Source organism: Balaenoptera borealis, assembly GCF_965194805.1.
Source record: "Balaenoptera borealis genome assembly, chromosome: 3".
NCBI lineage: Eukaryota > Metazoa > Chordata > Mammalia > Artiodactyla > Balaenopteridae > Balaenoptera > Balaenoptera borealis.
Window position 1 is genome coordinate 26,002,017 of NC_138866.1, and position 14,660 is coordinate 26,016,676.

Consider the following 14,660-nt stretch of genomic DNA (forward strand, 5'->3'; position numbering starts at 1 on the left):
TAAAGCCGTCCCACAGCAGATCTTACCAAGGAGTTGTCCCATCTGGTCCTCACCTTGACCTAGTGACAGAGAGCAGGTTTCAACACCCCTGCTCCACAGGTGAAGAAATGGAGGCCCAGGCGCGTAAGTGAGAAATAATAGACACAGCAAGGATACCTAAGAGCCAGGAGGGGACACAGGCACTGACTCCTAGCCCAGAGCAGATTTTGTGTTCAGTTTCTTATGAAGAGAATCATCACTCTTTTCTCTGAAACTACAGATTTTCATACACGGGATTTGCTTGAAGCAAGACAGACCCTTGGACATCACCTGTGTTCCACAGCCGATTCTTCCAGAACTGACAGCAGCCTCGAGGCAGAGGCTGAGCCAAAGAAAGCCCCACTTCTGACCTTTTCCCTGGCAGTTGCTGGGACCCCCACATCACGTGGCAATCTCTCAGGTTATTTTACTTAAGAAAGGAAAGACCGAATAAGGCATCCAGAGCTGCTGGACAGAAGAGGCAAACAGAGTTCTGATGTGTAGGTGAGATGCGGAGGCGGCGGAGGCTGGCCTTCCATTCTCCCCTTCTCCATCCCCCTCCCCCAGAAGACCCAGGACCCCAGCCCCTGGCTCCCCGATGTCGAGGAGCCTTGAAGATGGGGTGGGGGGCACCTGGGGAAGGCTGGGATCTGCATTTCAGAGTCAGGTCAGAGTCTGAGGGAGACAGAGGGAGGCTGGGCGCCTGCGAATGATGGGGGGAGGGGGGGACGGGCACCTAAACAAAAGCAGGAGCCAGGGCAGCTGCCTGGCAGGGACACAGGCTTCTCAAGGAGGCACGCTCCTCTTAAGGGGCCGGTCCCCGTGGAGCTTCAGATCCCAGGATCTTGCCAAGGCTCTGCACTGCGGGGAAGAGCTAAACGAAGGCACTCGGAGCCTTTGTGTCATCTTCCCCCGTCAGCAGCGGGGGCAGGGCAGAGCCGGGGAGGGGAGCCTTCTGGTGACTGCCCTTCTCCTGGGGCAGAGCTCCTGGGGGGCCTGGGGCTGGGCCCCCGGGAAGTTCAGCTCAGCGCACCTGCCCGGCTCCCGCCACCAGCCTCAGATGCCCACCATGCGTGTGCTCCCCACCTGAGGCTCTCGTTCCCCCAGCAGCTCACACCATCATCCTGGGACACACAGCATCCATCTCACTCCTTTTAAGTAGCTGGCGGGGTGCCTGGCCTGCTGTTGCCGATGGATTGCGCCCCTGGCCACCTGCTTCTCTGCCTCTGTGGATCCCCTCATCATTCTGCCTTTCTGGGGCGCCACTGGGAAGCACCCCTACTCCCTTCCCAGCACTGGGTAGTCCCTCAAGAGACTCTGTTCAAAGGTTGCAAGGTGGTCCAGGGATTTCGAGTGGCGGTCCCCACTTTCTCCTTATCTCTCCCTCCCTGCTCATAATCCTGGGGGGAGGGCGAGTTGGCCTGGGATTGGAAGCCTCCCCACCCCTGACCTGGGCCATGGGGAGCAGACACAGCAGAGCAGGGAGAAGCTCCAGGCTCCAGGCTCCGGGACCAGCTCCCCTCAAACCAGCGTGAGTCCCTGCAGGACTCAATTTTGTCTCCCTTCAAATTCAGGAGTATATTGATAGCAATCAGCTTCTTCTGTTCCAAGCTCCTCAGATGCTGTGAAGTAAGCCAAGAAAGGCTACACGCTCCAACCAGGAAAGGCTGTTGGACAGCTGGCCCCTGCCTGAGTCAGGGCCCTCACACCTGGCTTCCCAGAACATCCTTACAAACTTAAGAGCAGAGTCTCTCCAAGGCTGACAAAGCCTTGGGTTGGGTCCCAGCAGCATGCAGAGGGGGGTCAGGAGACCAGCGCTGAGGGCCTCTGTGCCTCAGTTTCCTCATCTGTGAGCCCCAGGGTGCTCTGGAGCAGAAAGAAGACAGAGGACCTGGTTCAGCCACTAGCTGGGGTCACACCCTGCACAGGGGTAGACCAAAACTGGGGAGAATCAAAATGAACAGACACAGTCTTTCAGCAGGTCCAGCGCAGCCTGCTTCTAATCTAGAAAGAGAGCTCTTTCTTCAGTTGATCCCCCGGTGGAGCAGCTGGCATGTGAATAAGGGCTGAGTGGCCTCCTCCATCTCAAAAGGGTTGCATGAAACAACTAGTTAGAAACGCAGGTTAAAGGTCGATGTGCCATGTTGACACAAGGGTGGTGGAGGAACTGGGCTGAGCTGAGGTGAAGGGGGAGCCCGGAATGGAAAACGGAGGGAGTCCCCGATTTCCACATCACAACAACGTCCAAGTCGTCCTACTAACAAAGCACCTTAGATTCGGGCCCTCTTCCCAGAGGGCTCCTGGAAGCCAGGAAGGGAGGAGGGCCTCGGGCTCTTAAAGGCTGGGCTGGGCTCCAGAAGGCCCTCCCAGTGAGGGCCTGCATTCCAGTCCCGCCCCTTCCTCTTCTCTCCCAGCCCCTCTGGATCAGATAATCTGATCATCAGCACACACCTCTTTTCCTGACTCCTCTCATTTCTGGAAGGATCCCAGGGCCCAGAGTCATAAAAGCTGATCTGTAGAAATTGCCACTGGCTCCCCTTGAAAGCAGGGGAAGAGGAGAAACACACACACACACACTACCCATCTCTAAAAATGGCACTAAACGAGGTTCATCAGCCTGAGCAGATCAACAGGGAAGGTGGCGCAGGAGACCGAGAGCCGTGCTGTCCTAATAATGAGAGCCACAGGTCACTTAAAATTCTCTAGTAGCCACACTAAAGAAGGTAAAAAGAAGCTGTGATATCAATGTCATAATATGTTTTTAATCCAATATGTCCAGAATATCATCATCTCAACATGTAATCATTTAAAAAATTATTACTACAATATTTTACGTTCCTTTTTATCATCCTAGTAAGTCTTCAAAATCTGGTGTGTATTTTACACTTAGAAGACGTGGCTCACGCTGCCGTGTTGGATGGCAGGGCTCTAGAGGAGAAAGAGAGGCAAAAGGCAGAGAAAGGAAAGGGAAGAGAGAGGACGGGGGTGGGGGCAGGGAACAGGAGGAGGAAAACACTGGCCAGGTGACAGCCATGTCCTGTGCACCTGCTGGAAAACAGAGGTTGACCTTGGCAGGTGAAGGGTATGTGACGTGTCATTCTGGGCCTTAATGTCTCTGCCCTCTGCATGCCCACACTCCATGGGCCACCGAGAGGCAATAAAGCATCCCAAGCCTTCCTTCCCAGGGTGGAGAGGGTTCTTGGCCCCGACGAGGGCCTTCCCCAGAGCGCCAAGCCAGCTGTTCAAAGGCCCAAGTGGGGTCATGATTCCCCAAAGGATCTTTAATGGAGAACTTCCAACTCCTGCTGCCCAACAGCCTCCCGAGAGCGCGGAGAGCTTTAGCTGCACACGGGGACCGGAGGCTGCACACTTGCCTGCAGGGTGTGTGAGACAGGCAGCCCGGGGGGCAGGGCCTTCACCCGGGCTACAGGGGGAGACCTGTTCTCCTGCGCCGCTCAGGGAGAAAGTCCTGAGCTTGCTGGCATTTTCCGGGGGTCTGAGACTTCCCGTGGGGAGAAGAGCTTGCCCAGGACCCAGGCTTCGGTTCCGCCTTGCATGGCCAAGCGGGGCCTCTTACCTTCCTTCAGCATCCCCACTTTGAGGCATTTCATGAAGCGACAGGCCTGGCAGGACTTGCGCCTCCGTTTCGTGATCTCACACTCGTTGGTGGCCGGGCAGCTGTACTCAATGTTCCCTGTAAGCAGACACAGAAGCGTTGCCAGGTGCTGCCCCCATCTGCCAGCCACAGGCTGGATGGGGATTCACCGACCAAATCACCACTCTCCAGCCCCGAGGTTCCCACAGGGCAGTGGTTCTCCAAGTAGGAGGCGCTCCGAGACACGTGTCAGGGTGTTTCTTACTCTCTTAAATACAGAGATCCCAGTGCCAGAGGTCAGGTCGGCCAGGCAGCCACAGCTCTGAAGAATGGTCACCCACAGTTTTGAAGCCACCACTGAACTGGGACATCAAAACTCACTGAGCTGACATTTTATCCCAAGCAGAGAAATTTTATCCCACTGCTGACCAAAATGTCAGTGTGGCCCACCGGCCCTATGCCCTCCAGCCTGGGCCCCAACTCATGGGAAAAACCTCTTGGCAGCTCTGAGCCCGCAGGGACCAGCGCCTGCATCCCACATCTCACGGCAGAGGCCCAGGTCACCCAGCTTGGCTGACCTTGAGAAAATCACTTTCCTCTCACTGAGTTGCAGTTTCCTCATCTGCAAAATAGTGTGATATCTGCTAAATGAAGGATTAAGCAAGATCATGTATGTAAGATTGCTTTAAAAATTGTAAAGCACGATTTGACGTGAGCTGGTGATTTTATAAGCACAGTTCATTGCTGCAGAGGGAAATTGTGATTAATTTTCCATGTCACCCCTTAACTGGGTGATAATAATGGCTTCCATGAACCTGACCCCATGCTCCTAGTAGGCTGTGAGCACCACGAAGGCAAGAGGTGTGCTGTTCATCACGTCATCTCTATTGCACTGAGATCAACCCCTGCTGCACAGAAGGCATGCAAGACCAGCCTGCTGAATAAAAAATCTACCGACTCCTCATAGCAATTCCATGAAGCAGGTGCTGATACCATCCCCATTTTACAGATGGGAAACCTGAGGTTTCCAGAGTGGTTCTGTGCAATGTAACTATATGAGTCTTATTCAGGATGAGCTGATCTTCGAATGCTCTGGGGAGGCCATTGTCCCTTTTCAGTGCCTCTTCCTGGGAGGGCTGACAGCATGGTGGGGAGAGGCTGCAGCTGCCTTTCTAACGTAGGGGCGCAGCATCTGTCCTGAGTGCTCTTACGCGTCTGCACTCATGTCACAAATGTGCACTGTGCAGCTATAACAAGCCTGGAGGCCAAAGGAAAGGCAATGGGAGGGGGAAAGGGACTGGAATTGTTGGGGGTGGGCGGAGAGACAGGCAATAGAAAGATACAAGTGCAGGACAGCGGACCACCGTGCTGTTTTGGATTTTATCATGTCTCCTCGGCCCCCGTCCCAGTCAGTGCAGTCTGCTTGAGTCTGTGGTTTTCAGAGAACAGACTCTGAACTAGTGCAAACCTTTCATCCCAACACCCATCCAGCTGCCACCTTCTCAGGGAGCAGGGACAACTGATGCCCAGCAAGCTGCTTGCCCAGATTCCCCTTCCGGGCCCAGCTCACCCAACAAGGACACAGCCTGGCACAGAGCAGCCTCCAAAAGGCCACTCCCAGCCCTGCACCGTGCTAGAAAGGGCAGCTCCAGGCCTGCCTGTGCCCAGACCACCCCCCACCCCCGCCACATAACCCATCCACTTTAGCAGCAATAACAGCCACCTTCATTGTGCACCTGCTATGAGCGTGACCTGTCTCAGCTCCCTCCATCCTCACAACAACCCTCTGGGACCCACCAGTGCCCCATTTTACAGACCAAGAAACTGAGAGTCAGGGAGCTGAAGTGAGTTACCCAAGGCCACACAGGGCCCCTGTGCCACCCCTGCACCCCACAAGAAGCTTGGGGACTTCAGACAGGCCCGTATGCTAACCCAGCTACTGAGGTGGTCTAGAGGAAGGGGAGCGGGGCTGTCCTCAGGTGTCCCTGTGCCTCAGCCTCCCCAGGCAGCATTTGGATTTTCTGAGAACAAGCATGAACCAGGTTCCACTACTGACAAAAGTGTTTCGAAGTACAGAAATTATTGAGCCCCAATTACAAGATGCCTAATTACACTGAGTACTCACAACGTCCCAGTGAGGATTCCATCCTCATTTTGTACAGGTGAGAAAACTGAGGCTCACAGAGGTCGATCTGGCTGGAGCACCTTACAGATCTCTCTCTCTCTCTCTCTCAAGTCCAGCCGGCACCATCTTTCTGTGGGGAGGGGGGCCAGAAGTCATCCTCTGTGCTGGAGGATGGGAGGTAAGAGGAAGGGGGAGGCATAAAGATTCCGCGTGCCCCTCCCTTCTGTTACCTGACCCTGACCGTTCCTTAGGTCACTCTCTTGTGTGACTTCTTGGGAAATAATTTCAATATTCACATAAGCATGGTAAAATTAAAAAGAGAAACAGGGGAGGGATAAATTAGGAGCTTGGAATGTACGAATAAACACTATTATATATAAAATAGATAAACAACGAGGACCTACGTATAGCACAGGGAACTATATTCAATACCCTGTAATAACCTATTATAGAAAAGAATCTGAAAAAGAATAGATATATATGTATAACTGAATCACTTTGCTGTACACCAGAAACTAACACGACATTGTAAAGAGAGAGAGAGAGAGCGGGAGAAAGAAACAGAAAGGAGGAAATCCCATACATAAGCTAGTTCATCCAGGTCTATCCCGGCTTAGAAGGTTCTGTAGAATTTGGTCCCGGCCTCCACCCCACTCCCCTCCTCTCTCTCCAGCCTCACCTTCCGCATTGCTCTGCATAACTATCAGTTCCTGGAACTCAGTGACCTCCTAGGTTCCCAGGCCTTTGCTGCTTAGGACAAGGCCACTCTGCTCCCTCCGCCTCCTTGCCTGGCCTGCCCACACCTCCTGGTCCCCCTTGGGAAGGTGCTCCTTCTCTCCATCACCCAGTCGCCACTGTGTGTCTCCTCCTCCCAGACCAGCTTATCTCCGTAGTCCCAGTGCCTGGCACACAGTAGGTGCTCAGTACACACTGAGAGCTAACACTGACGAGGGCTTGTTATGAAGCAGCTGCGGTTCTACTTTTCTTATGTTGAATCTTTAATTTTCCCAACAACACTGGAGGTAAACATCTTCCTCTCCATCTTACAGATGAGAAAGGTGAGCCGAGTCCAGGACGAGGCAGAGCAAGGACTTGAAACCACGGGGTCTGGCTCTGCTCTGCTCCCCTGGGCGGTGAGTTTACAGGGCCTGGGGCATGGGGACTCGGGCCGCCTTGGGATGCCACTGGCAGGTGGCTAACTCTTCACGTTCACTGGTCTCAGCCCCCAGCCAGCCTGTCAATCCCTTGAAGGACAGATCCTAGGTTGTCACTCCAGCAAGGGGTCCATAAGTAACTGTTGATTTGGCACTGCTGCTCTCCCAGGACAAGAGACTGAGCATTAACAAGAACCTAGGGATGTTCTTGACTCTGTTGGGTGTGGCTGTGTGTGTGTGTGTGTGTGTGTGAGAGGGAGAGAGATCTAATTTTATTTATTTATTTTTGTTCCTTTCAATTTGTTTTATGGCCCCAGCGGCTGGCTGCCAGCAAAGCCAGGCTGGTGGCCTTGCCTTGTAATTTCTGTAAGTGCCTCCTTGATAAAGTGATGAGATTAATTCATCAGAATTCCTGTGGTCTCTGGAGGGCAGTCTAGGAGAGCACAGGAGCAGAGAGGGGCGTGTACACACACACACACACACACACTCACTCACCAGGGGCTGAGGGGTGGCAGGGTTGGGGATGGGCTCTCACAGGACAAGGACACAGCCAACATCTAGCATAAATCCAGAGTTCTAACCTGGGAGTGTGCCCAGTATAGACATATGCAGACTCTACCTCAGGTAAATCACCCAACTTCTCTGGGCCCCAGCTTCCTCATCTGTAAAATGGGCACAATATGTTCCCAACTATACAGTCCTGAGGATTCAGCACATAAAGGGCTTAGTGAAGTGCATGCACTGGGTCAAAGTGAACATGCTTATTTTTACATCCATCAGGGCTGCCAGGGTACATATAGCCAGAAGACCCCAGGGTAAGTCCTTTCTAGGTGTCAGACCTGAGGCCAGCCACCCATTCTGCCATTTAAGAACATTAGGACCAGGCCTCCCATAGACAGACCTCAGAGCTGATGCTGCCTGTGGGAGGGAGGGAGTCAGGAATGATCTGGATTTCAGTGTGACTTCAAGGCAGAGGGGAAATGCCCACCATCAACTCTCTTCAATCCTGTGCCCCAGGAGAAGGAAAGCCCAGGGGCATCCCCATCAGCTGTCTTGAAACAGCTGCAGGAAAGTGGGCAGTCCCCTCCCTGGGGCTCAGGGACGGGGGCTGCAGAGCTTAGATAAACAGCTCTTGAGGAATTTATGGGCTCAGAGGCTGCTGGCCAACATCAGAGCCTGAATGGCCACCATTTTTAGCTCTGGAGTGATAGGGCTGGGCTGGGCGTCACTTGGTTCCACTCCCTTATTTATCTCACTCCTGGAGGACAGAGACTATCCCTTTCACCTCCACACGGTCCACTGTCCTCAGCGCTCCACCCTTCCCTCCTCCTTACCCGCCAGCTGATGATCTCATTCATGCCACTGGCTTCAGCTTACTAATTGGCAAGGACGGGCAGCAAGAGGCACTATCTGTGCTTCAAACCCTTATATCCATCTGCCTGCTGGATACTTCCACCTGGAATTCCCTTGGGTTCTTCATACTTCCTCCACTTGAACCCATCCTCACCCAGACTTTCTCTTACTGTGTTCCTTGTCTCAGCAAAGCCATCACTAAGCCACCTGCCACCTGGGTCAGAAACTGAGGTAGCGGGGACTTCCCTGGTGCCCCAGTGGTTACGAATCCACCTGCCAATGCAAGGGATACGGGTTCGAGCCCTGGTCCGGGAAGATCCCACATGCCAGGGAGCAACTAAGCCCATGCGCCACTGAGCCTGCACTCTAGAGCCCGTGAGCCACAACTACTGAGCCCATGCGCCTAGAGCCCATGCTCTGCAACAAGAGAAGCCACCTCAATGAGAAGCCCACGCACCGCAACGAAGAGTAGCCCCCACTAGCCACAACTATAGAAAGCCCATGTGCAGCAACGAAAGACCCAACACAGCCAAAAATAAATAAATTATTAAAAAAAAAAAAAAAGAAAAGAAACTGAGGTGGCATCGTAGATTCATCCCTCTCCTTTACTTCTAAGGTCCTTTTCATCCCACTTGCCTGATATTTCCCGCCTCCTTCCCCTCCTGCCACAGCTAGTTCCCACGCCCGTCATCTCTTGCCTCTCCTCTAATGCACTTGCTTCCTCTTGTCACCATTGCCCTTTCCAATCAGTCTACCCTCCACACCGCCCCTGGAGAGACATTAATAACTCTTGTGCAAAATGCCTCGATGGACCTCTGGTTCATCACCCACTTATGTCTGCATGCCTTCCCAGGAGCCCACTAAAGGGCAGTAAGGGAGTGAGAACAGTCACAGAAGAATGAAGGAAGTCGAAATCAAAGTAACCAGAGGGGATTCCAGATAAGAAATAAGCCCTTGTATCGCAGAACCTCAAAAAGCCTCAGGTGTTGAAGACACAGTAGAAGATGGAGTGAGGTATGGGATTAAAAATGGGAATTTGCTGGAAGTCTGTATTTAAGGAGTACTTAGTTGCCACTCCAGGTGGCCACCAAGGATCTCCCCACAGCCTGCGCAAGAGAAGCCAACTTAATCTCTGGAGAGTATAAGCAAGTGAATCGGGACTCAGGGATGCCAGGCTTAGCTGAGGGCAGAAGGCTAGCTGAAGTTTCCAAATACTGCATACCAAAGAGTGAGACCGCCCAGCCCCACTCCCCATGCCCACTCCCAAAATTCTAGCAGGCAGACATCTACTCCACACCCTCACTCCCACCCTCCACTCCTCACTCCCCTAACCTGAAGATGGGAATTTATAGCAATTTTCTCTGGAAAAACAAATGGCATCAGAGAAAAGACCAGCAGATATAGGGGCAGGACAGGAATAAAGACACAGATGTAGAGAATGGACTTGAGGACACGGGGGAGGGGGAAGGGTAAGCTGGGACAAAGTGATAGAGTGGCATGGACATATATACACTACCAAAAGTAAAATAGATAGCTCGTGGGAAGCAGCCACATAGCACAGGGAGATCAGCTCGGTGCTTTGTAACCACCTAGAGGGCTGGGATAGGGAGGATGGGAGGGAGATGCAAGAGGGAGGAGATATGGGGATGTATGTATATGTATAGCTGATTCACTTTGTTATAAAGCAGAAACTAACACATCATTGTAAAGCAATTATACTCCAATAAAGATGTTAAAAAAAAAAAAGGAAAGCTCCTTCTATGCTTTTTATCCCTGTTTGCATTTAAGACAGCCAAGGATTATCACTACATCTATGAAAAGCTTCAATATAAAAACTAACCAAAATAAACAGGGGGAAAATTATGTGGGAAGAAACCAGGACAAAGCAAGAAGGAGAAATAAACCTCCACAAGCAATACTCAGTATACTGTTGACTTGAGAAGATAAAAATACTGCATTCATGAAACAAGAACAGCATGCAGTAAAACGAAAGTATAAAATGGAGCTCACAGAAATTAAAAATACAAAAAAATTCCAAAGAATCATCTAAGCAGCTACTCTAAAAATAGAACAAAAAATCAAAGAGATGGACAATAAGCCAGAAAAGAGGTAAGAATTAGAAGATTGGTCGTGGAAACTCAATATCCAACCCTTAGGAGTTTTTGAAAGAGAAAACAGTGGAGAGGAAGTTATCACCAAGGGAGAAAGGGAAGGCGAGAAGAAGGGGAGGGATGAAAATGTCTAAGACCAGAAGAATATGAGTTTCCAGATCAAAAGGCCTGCTGAGAGTCCAGAAGAATGAATGAAAAAAGACCTGGACAGTATTATAGAGGTGGAGAACAAATCAGTGGCTGCCAGGGTCAGGGAGGGAAGAGAGAGGGAGGTGGTGTGGCTGTGAAAGGGTAGCACCAGGAAGCCTGTGTAATGGAACTGTTCTGTATCTTGACTGTGGTGGTGCTCACAGGAATTTGCAGTGATAAAACTGCATAGAACTTAACACACACACACACACACACACACACACACACAGATGAGAGTGTACAACTAGTAAAATCTGAGTAAGGCTGATGGATATCAATGCCAATTTCCTGGTTGTGTTATCTTGCTATATATAGTTATGTTATATAGCCCATATGTGTTATGTCATATAGCTACATAATATAGTTATGTATCCTACATTGTTATGTAAAATGTTACCACTGAGGGAAGCTGGGTGAAATGTATGGGATCTATGTACATGGAATCTCTCTGTAATATTTCTTATAACTGCATGGGAATCTATAATTACCTCAAAACAAAAATATAATAATAATAATAATATAGGGTCTTCCCTGGTGGCTCAGTGGTTAAGAATCCGCCTGCCAATGCAGGGGACACAGTTCGAGCCCTGGTCCTGGAAGATCCCACATGCTGCGGAGCAACTAAGCCCATGCACCACAACTACTGAGCCTGCGCTCTAGAGCCTGTGCTCTGCAACAAGAGAAGCCACCACAATGAGAAGCCCGCACACTGCAATAAAGAGTAGCCCCCGCTCGCCGCAACTAGAGAAAGCCTGCGCGCAGCAACGAAGACCCAATGCAGCCAAAAATAAATAAAATAAATAAATTAAAAAAATGTATCTGAAGGTACTAAAAAATAATAATAATAATATAAAGACCTACACACACAACATAAATTTTTTTATCATGGAAGACAAAAAAAAGATCCTAAAAACTTTCAGCAAGAGTGTTAAAAACAAGTCAAATACAAAGGATCAAGAATAAGATTGGCCACCATATCTCAAACCATAAGGGAAAAAACCCTCTCTGCGCACACACAAATACACAAAACTAGTGCACAGACTCACTACTCTTTTTTTCTTCTCAGCACTCATCACCTGACTTTTGTTTATTTAGCTTGTTTATTATCTGCTTTGTTCACTGCTGTTTTCCAACACCTAGAACCATGTCTGGGAAAGAGTGAGGGCTCAATATACATTTTCTAAGTGAATGAATCAAACTTCTTGACAGCAGCACTAGAAGCTAGAAGACAAAGCAGCAATGGTGTCCAAATTCTGGGGAGAAATTATTTTCAACTAGCATCTAATGTATGGGATGAAGGATTGAGTAAAGATGTTTCCACACATCCAAGATGTCAACAATTTTACCTCTCCTGTGCTCTTCTAGCATGAGCTTCTCCCCCACGCCCCGCCCCAAAAGGGAAGGACCAAAAAGAGGAAGAGGACAGAGGATCCTACCAGGAGAAAAGTCAAGGGAACATCCAGGAGGAACTGGCAATAGACAAAGAGATTTAACCAAAAATTGTGATATAACCATATTCAGACAATGGGAAGATGGGAAATGTATGTGTGTTGGGATGGTTTGTATAATGGGAACTAACTCTTCACCTTCCATAACAGGAAGTCAAGAAATAATGTAAAATTGCTGTCAGTAAGTACAGCTGTAAAATCATAGTAGTAATTAAGAAGACAAAGTGCTAGAAGAAAGATTTTCTTAAATGGCTAACTCTGGATCACGGAGGGAAAGGGAGAGAATGGGTAGGGTCAGGGACTCTTATTTTTCATTATAAGAGTTATACTTTGGATCTTTTTAAACTACATGCATACATTATTTTGATAAAAGATAAAAATTAATTTAAAATTAATTTGCTCACTGTGTAAAGATGAAATCTAACCTCCAGGGAAAAGCACATCTGGCCCTTTATGATGTGGCCACCTCTGACCAGTCCACTGTAATCTCCCTCCACCTAGGCCCCCAGTTTGTAGGCTACAGAAAACCACATGGAGCCTCTGGGCCCTCTCATACCTCCCTCTAGCTGAAACCCCTCCTGGCAAACTCTTCCACATCCTTGGAGCCTCAGCGCGCATGTGGCCTTTTCAGTGACACCCTCTTCCCTCCTGTCCCAGGTAGGTTTACATGCCCTGCCTGTTTGCCCCCATAGGCCTCATCCATCACCCCGCCTGCCACACACATACACACACTAAAAGCAACGAGCTTAACGTTTCATAATCAGGATTTTACATGCTGTCCTCCCTTCTGAACTGCACGCTTACTGGGGATAGAGATTGTTAGGTCTTTCATTTCTGTATCTCAAGTACAGTGTCTGCCCCCTGAAGCACCCGTTGATCAAGGCAAATAAATTGAAAGCAAGAGTGTCCACCCAGAGAAACCTAGAATTCAACAATGACCTTCCAGTTGTCAAATGTAATCCCCTCCCTTGGGCCTTCCCCATCCTGGTCCTTCCTGAAGCAGCAGACACCCATCACACCTCTTAAAACCCACTCTGTTATATTTCATCTCCCTTCTCTCCAGGGACTCTTGTAATGTCTCTGATCGCTTCTATATTTATTGCATAGAATCTAAGATGCTTTTGATGGTAAGATTGCACCATTATTTTATATACCACCAAGAAAGAGAGGAAAAACATCTGCCAATCAAAGTATGGCTGTGTTTCCTTGCCACTAGCATTTTCTTTTTTTTTTTCTTATTAAAAGAGCTCTTTGAGACTTATTGATAGATACAGATTTGATCATACAGCATTCTTGTGCATACATGAAAGGGAAAACATAAGAAAAATAAATTGAAGATATTGCTAAAACTTCTCAGAGTGTGACTCTTCTGAATCCCTTTTGATCAAAGTCATTGTTTTCGTGTTTTTCCACAGAATGGTCCTCTCTGCTAACAAAGGAGCTGACGACGCTGTGCTTCTTGAGTGTCCCTTGTTCTCGTAGGGGTTTCCTTCCAGGTCACTGGCCCCTTTCTGCACGTTTTAATGTGCTTGTGAGGGCAGTGACAACCACATACATCTGTCACCTAGCAGACAGTAATCGGCCCAATTCAGAGATGTTACATGGGGGAAATGTGCATCTTAGAACTGATAAAATATGGTATTTCTCAGTCTCCTTTCAAGACTCTGACCCCTTCCTTTCACCAGGGTCCTTCTTCCTGGCGCCTTATCCCTCTACCCCCTCCTTCAGAGCAGCTTTCCCTAGAACAAGCTCTCCCAGAGGGCCTGTTAAATCAAAGCCTCAGATTCTGCAGGTCTGAAATCTGCATTTCTAACCAGCCCCCTAGTGAAGCCTGTGCTGAGGTCTGGGGACTATACTTTGAGAACCCCTGCCCTAGAGGACCTCATTAGACCCAAAACCCCACTCGGATTTTACTCTTGGGGTCTAGCCCTGCATTTCCAGCTGCCCAGGTTAAGGCCTGTGAACTGATCAAACTCAACATGCCTCAGACTTCATCCATTATCCCAAACTCTCCTCCCTGCCCACCCCCCTTCCACCAGCAAAATTATTCTTTCTAGGTTTCTCCCCCGCCAATGTCCTGACCATCCTCTGGTAGCCTAAATTATAAATCTAAGAGCCAGTCTCACAATCCAGTCACTATTTTTTTATACTGAAATCACTTTCAAAATCCTAACCTCTCCTTTTAACCCTTCTGCCACCGTTGGGGTTTGGATGCTTCTAAGTGGACTGTTAAACTAGATCTCTGAACTGGACTGTTAAAATCGCCACCTAGTCTGCCTGCCCCGAGACTCTCCCATTTCCAGCCCATCTTCCCTATCATTGCCAGAATTATCTTGCTAAAAGGAGATGTGATTAATTCCCTGCTCAAAAATCTTCAATGGCTTCTCGTTGCCAAGTATAAATAACAAATAACAAATCCTATTTATCTAATGGTTATCATATGCCAGGCACTAAGCTAAACACTCTGCATGCATGTCATTTAATTTCTGCAAGAATATCCTAGGAGCAGGAACTATTTATTAGCCCCATTAGTCCCCTTTTATTGACAAGGAAATTAAGGACCAGAGAAACGAAGTAACTTGCCCAACTTGACACAACTACGAAATTGTAAAGTTGAGATTCTAAGCCAGGTGAAGCAGTTCAAGCAGAAATATTACTCTATACTTT

General features: G+C 49.2%; 1 protein-coding gene and 1 long non-coding RNA gene across 9 annotated transcripts in view; one reads left to right on the plus strand and one right to left on the minus strand.

Annotated features, from left to right (window-relative positions):
• The window catches only part of LOC309626636, a 1,318,538-nt gene that overhangs the window by 340,225 nt on the left and 963,653 nt on the right, over nucleotides 1–14,660 (plus strand). The gene's annotated exons all lie outside the window — the stretch shown is intronic.
• Nucleotides 1–14,660, minus strand: part of ESRRB (estrogen related receptor beta) — a 174,359-nt gene that overhangs the window by 31,794 nt on the left and 127,905 nt on the right. For all 8 annotated transcript variants that reach the window (XM_082387562.1, XM_082387561.1, XM_082387566.1 and 5 more), the window contains one exon: nucleotides 3,596–3,712. In XM_082387562.1, coding sequence (XP_082243688.1) covers nucleotides 3,596–3,712 — 117 coding nt within the window. The remainder of the gene's footprint in view (nucleotides 1–3,595; nucleotides 3,713–14,660) is intronic.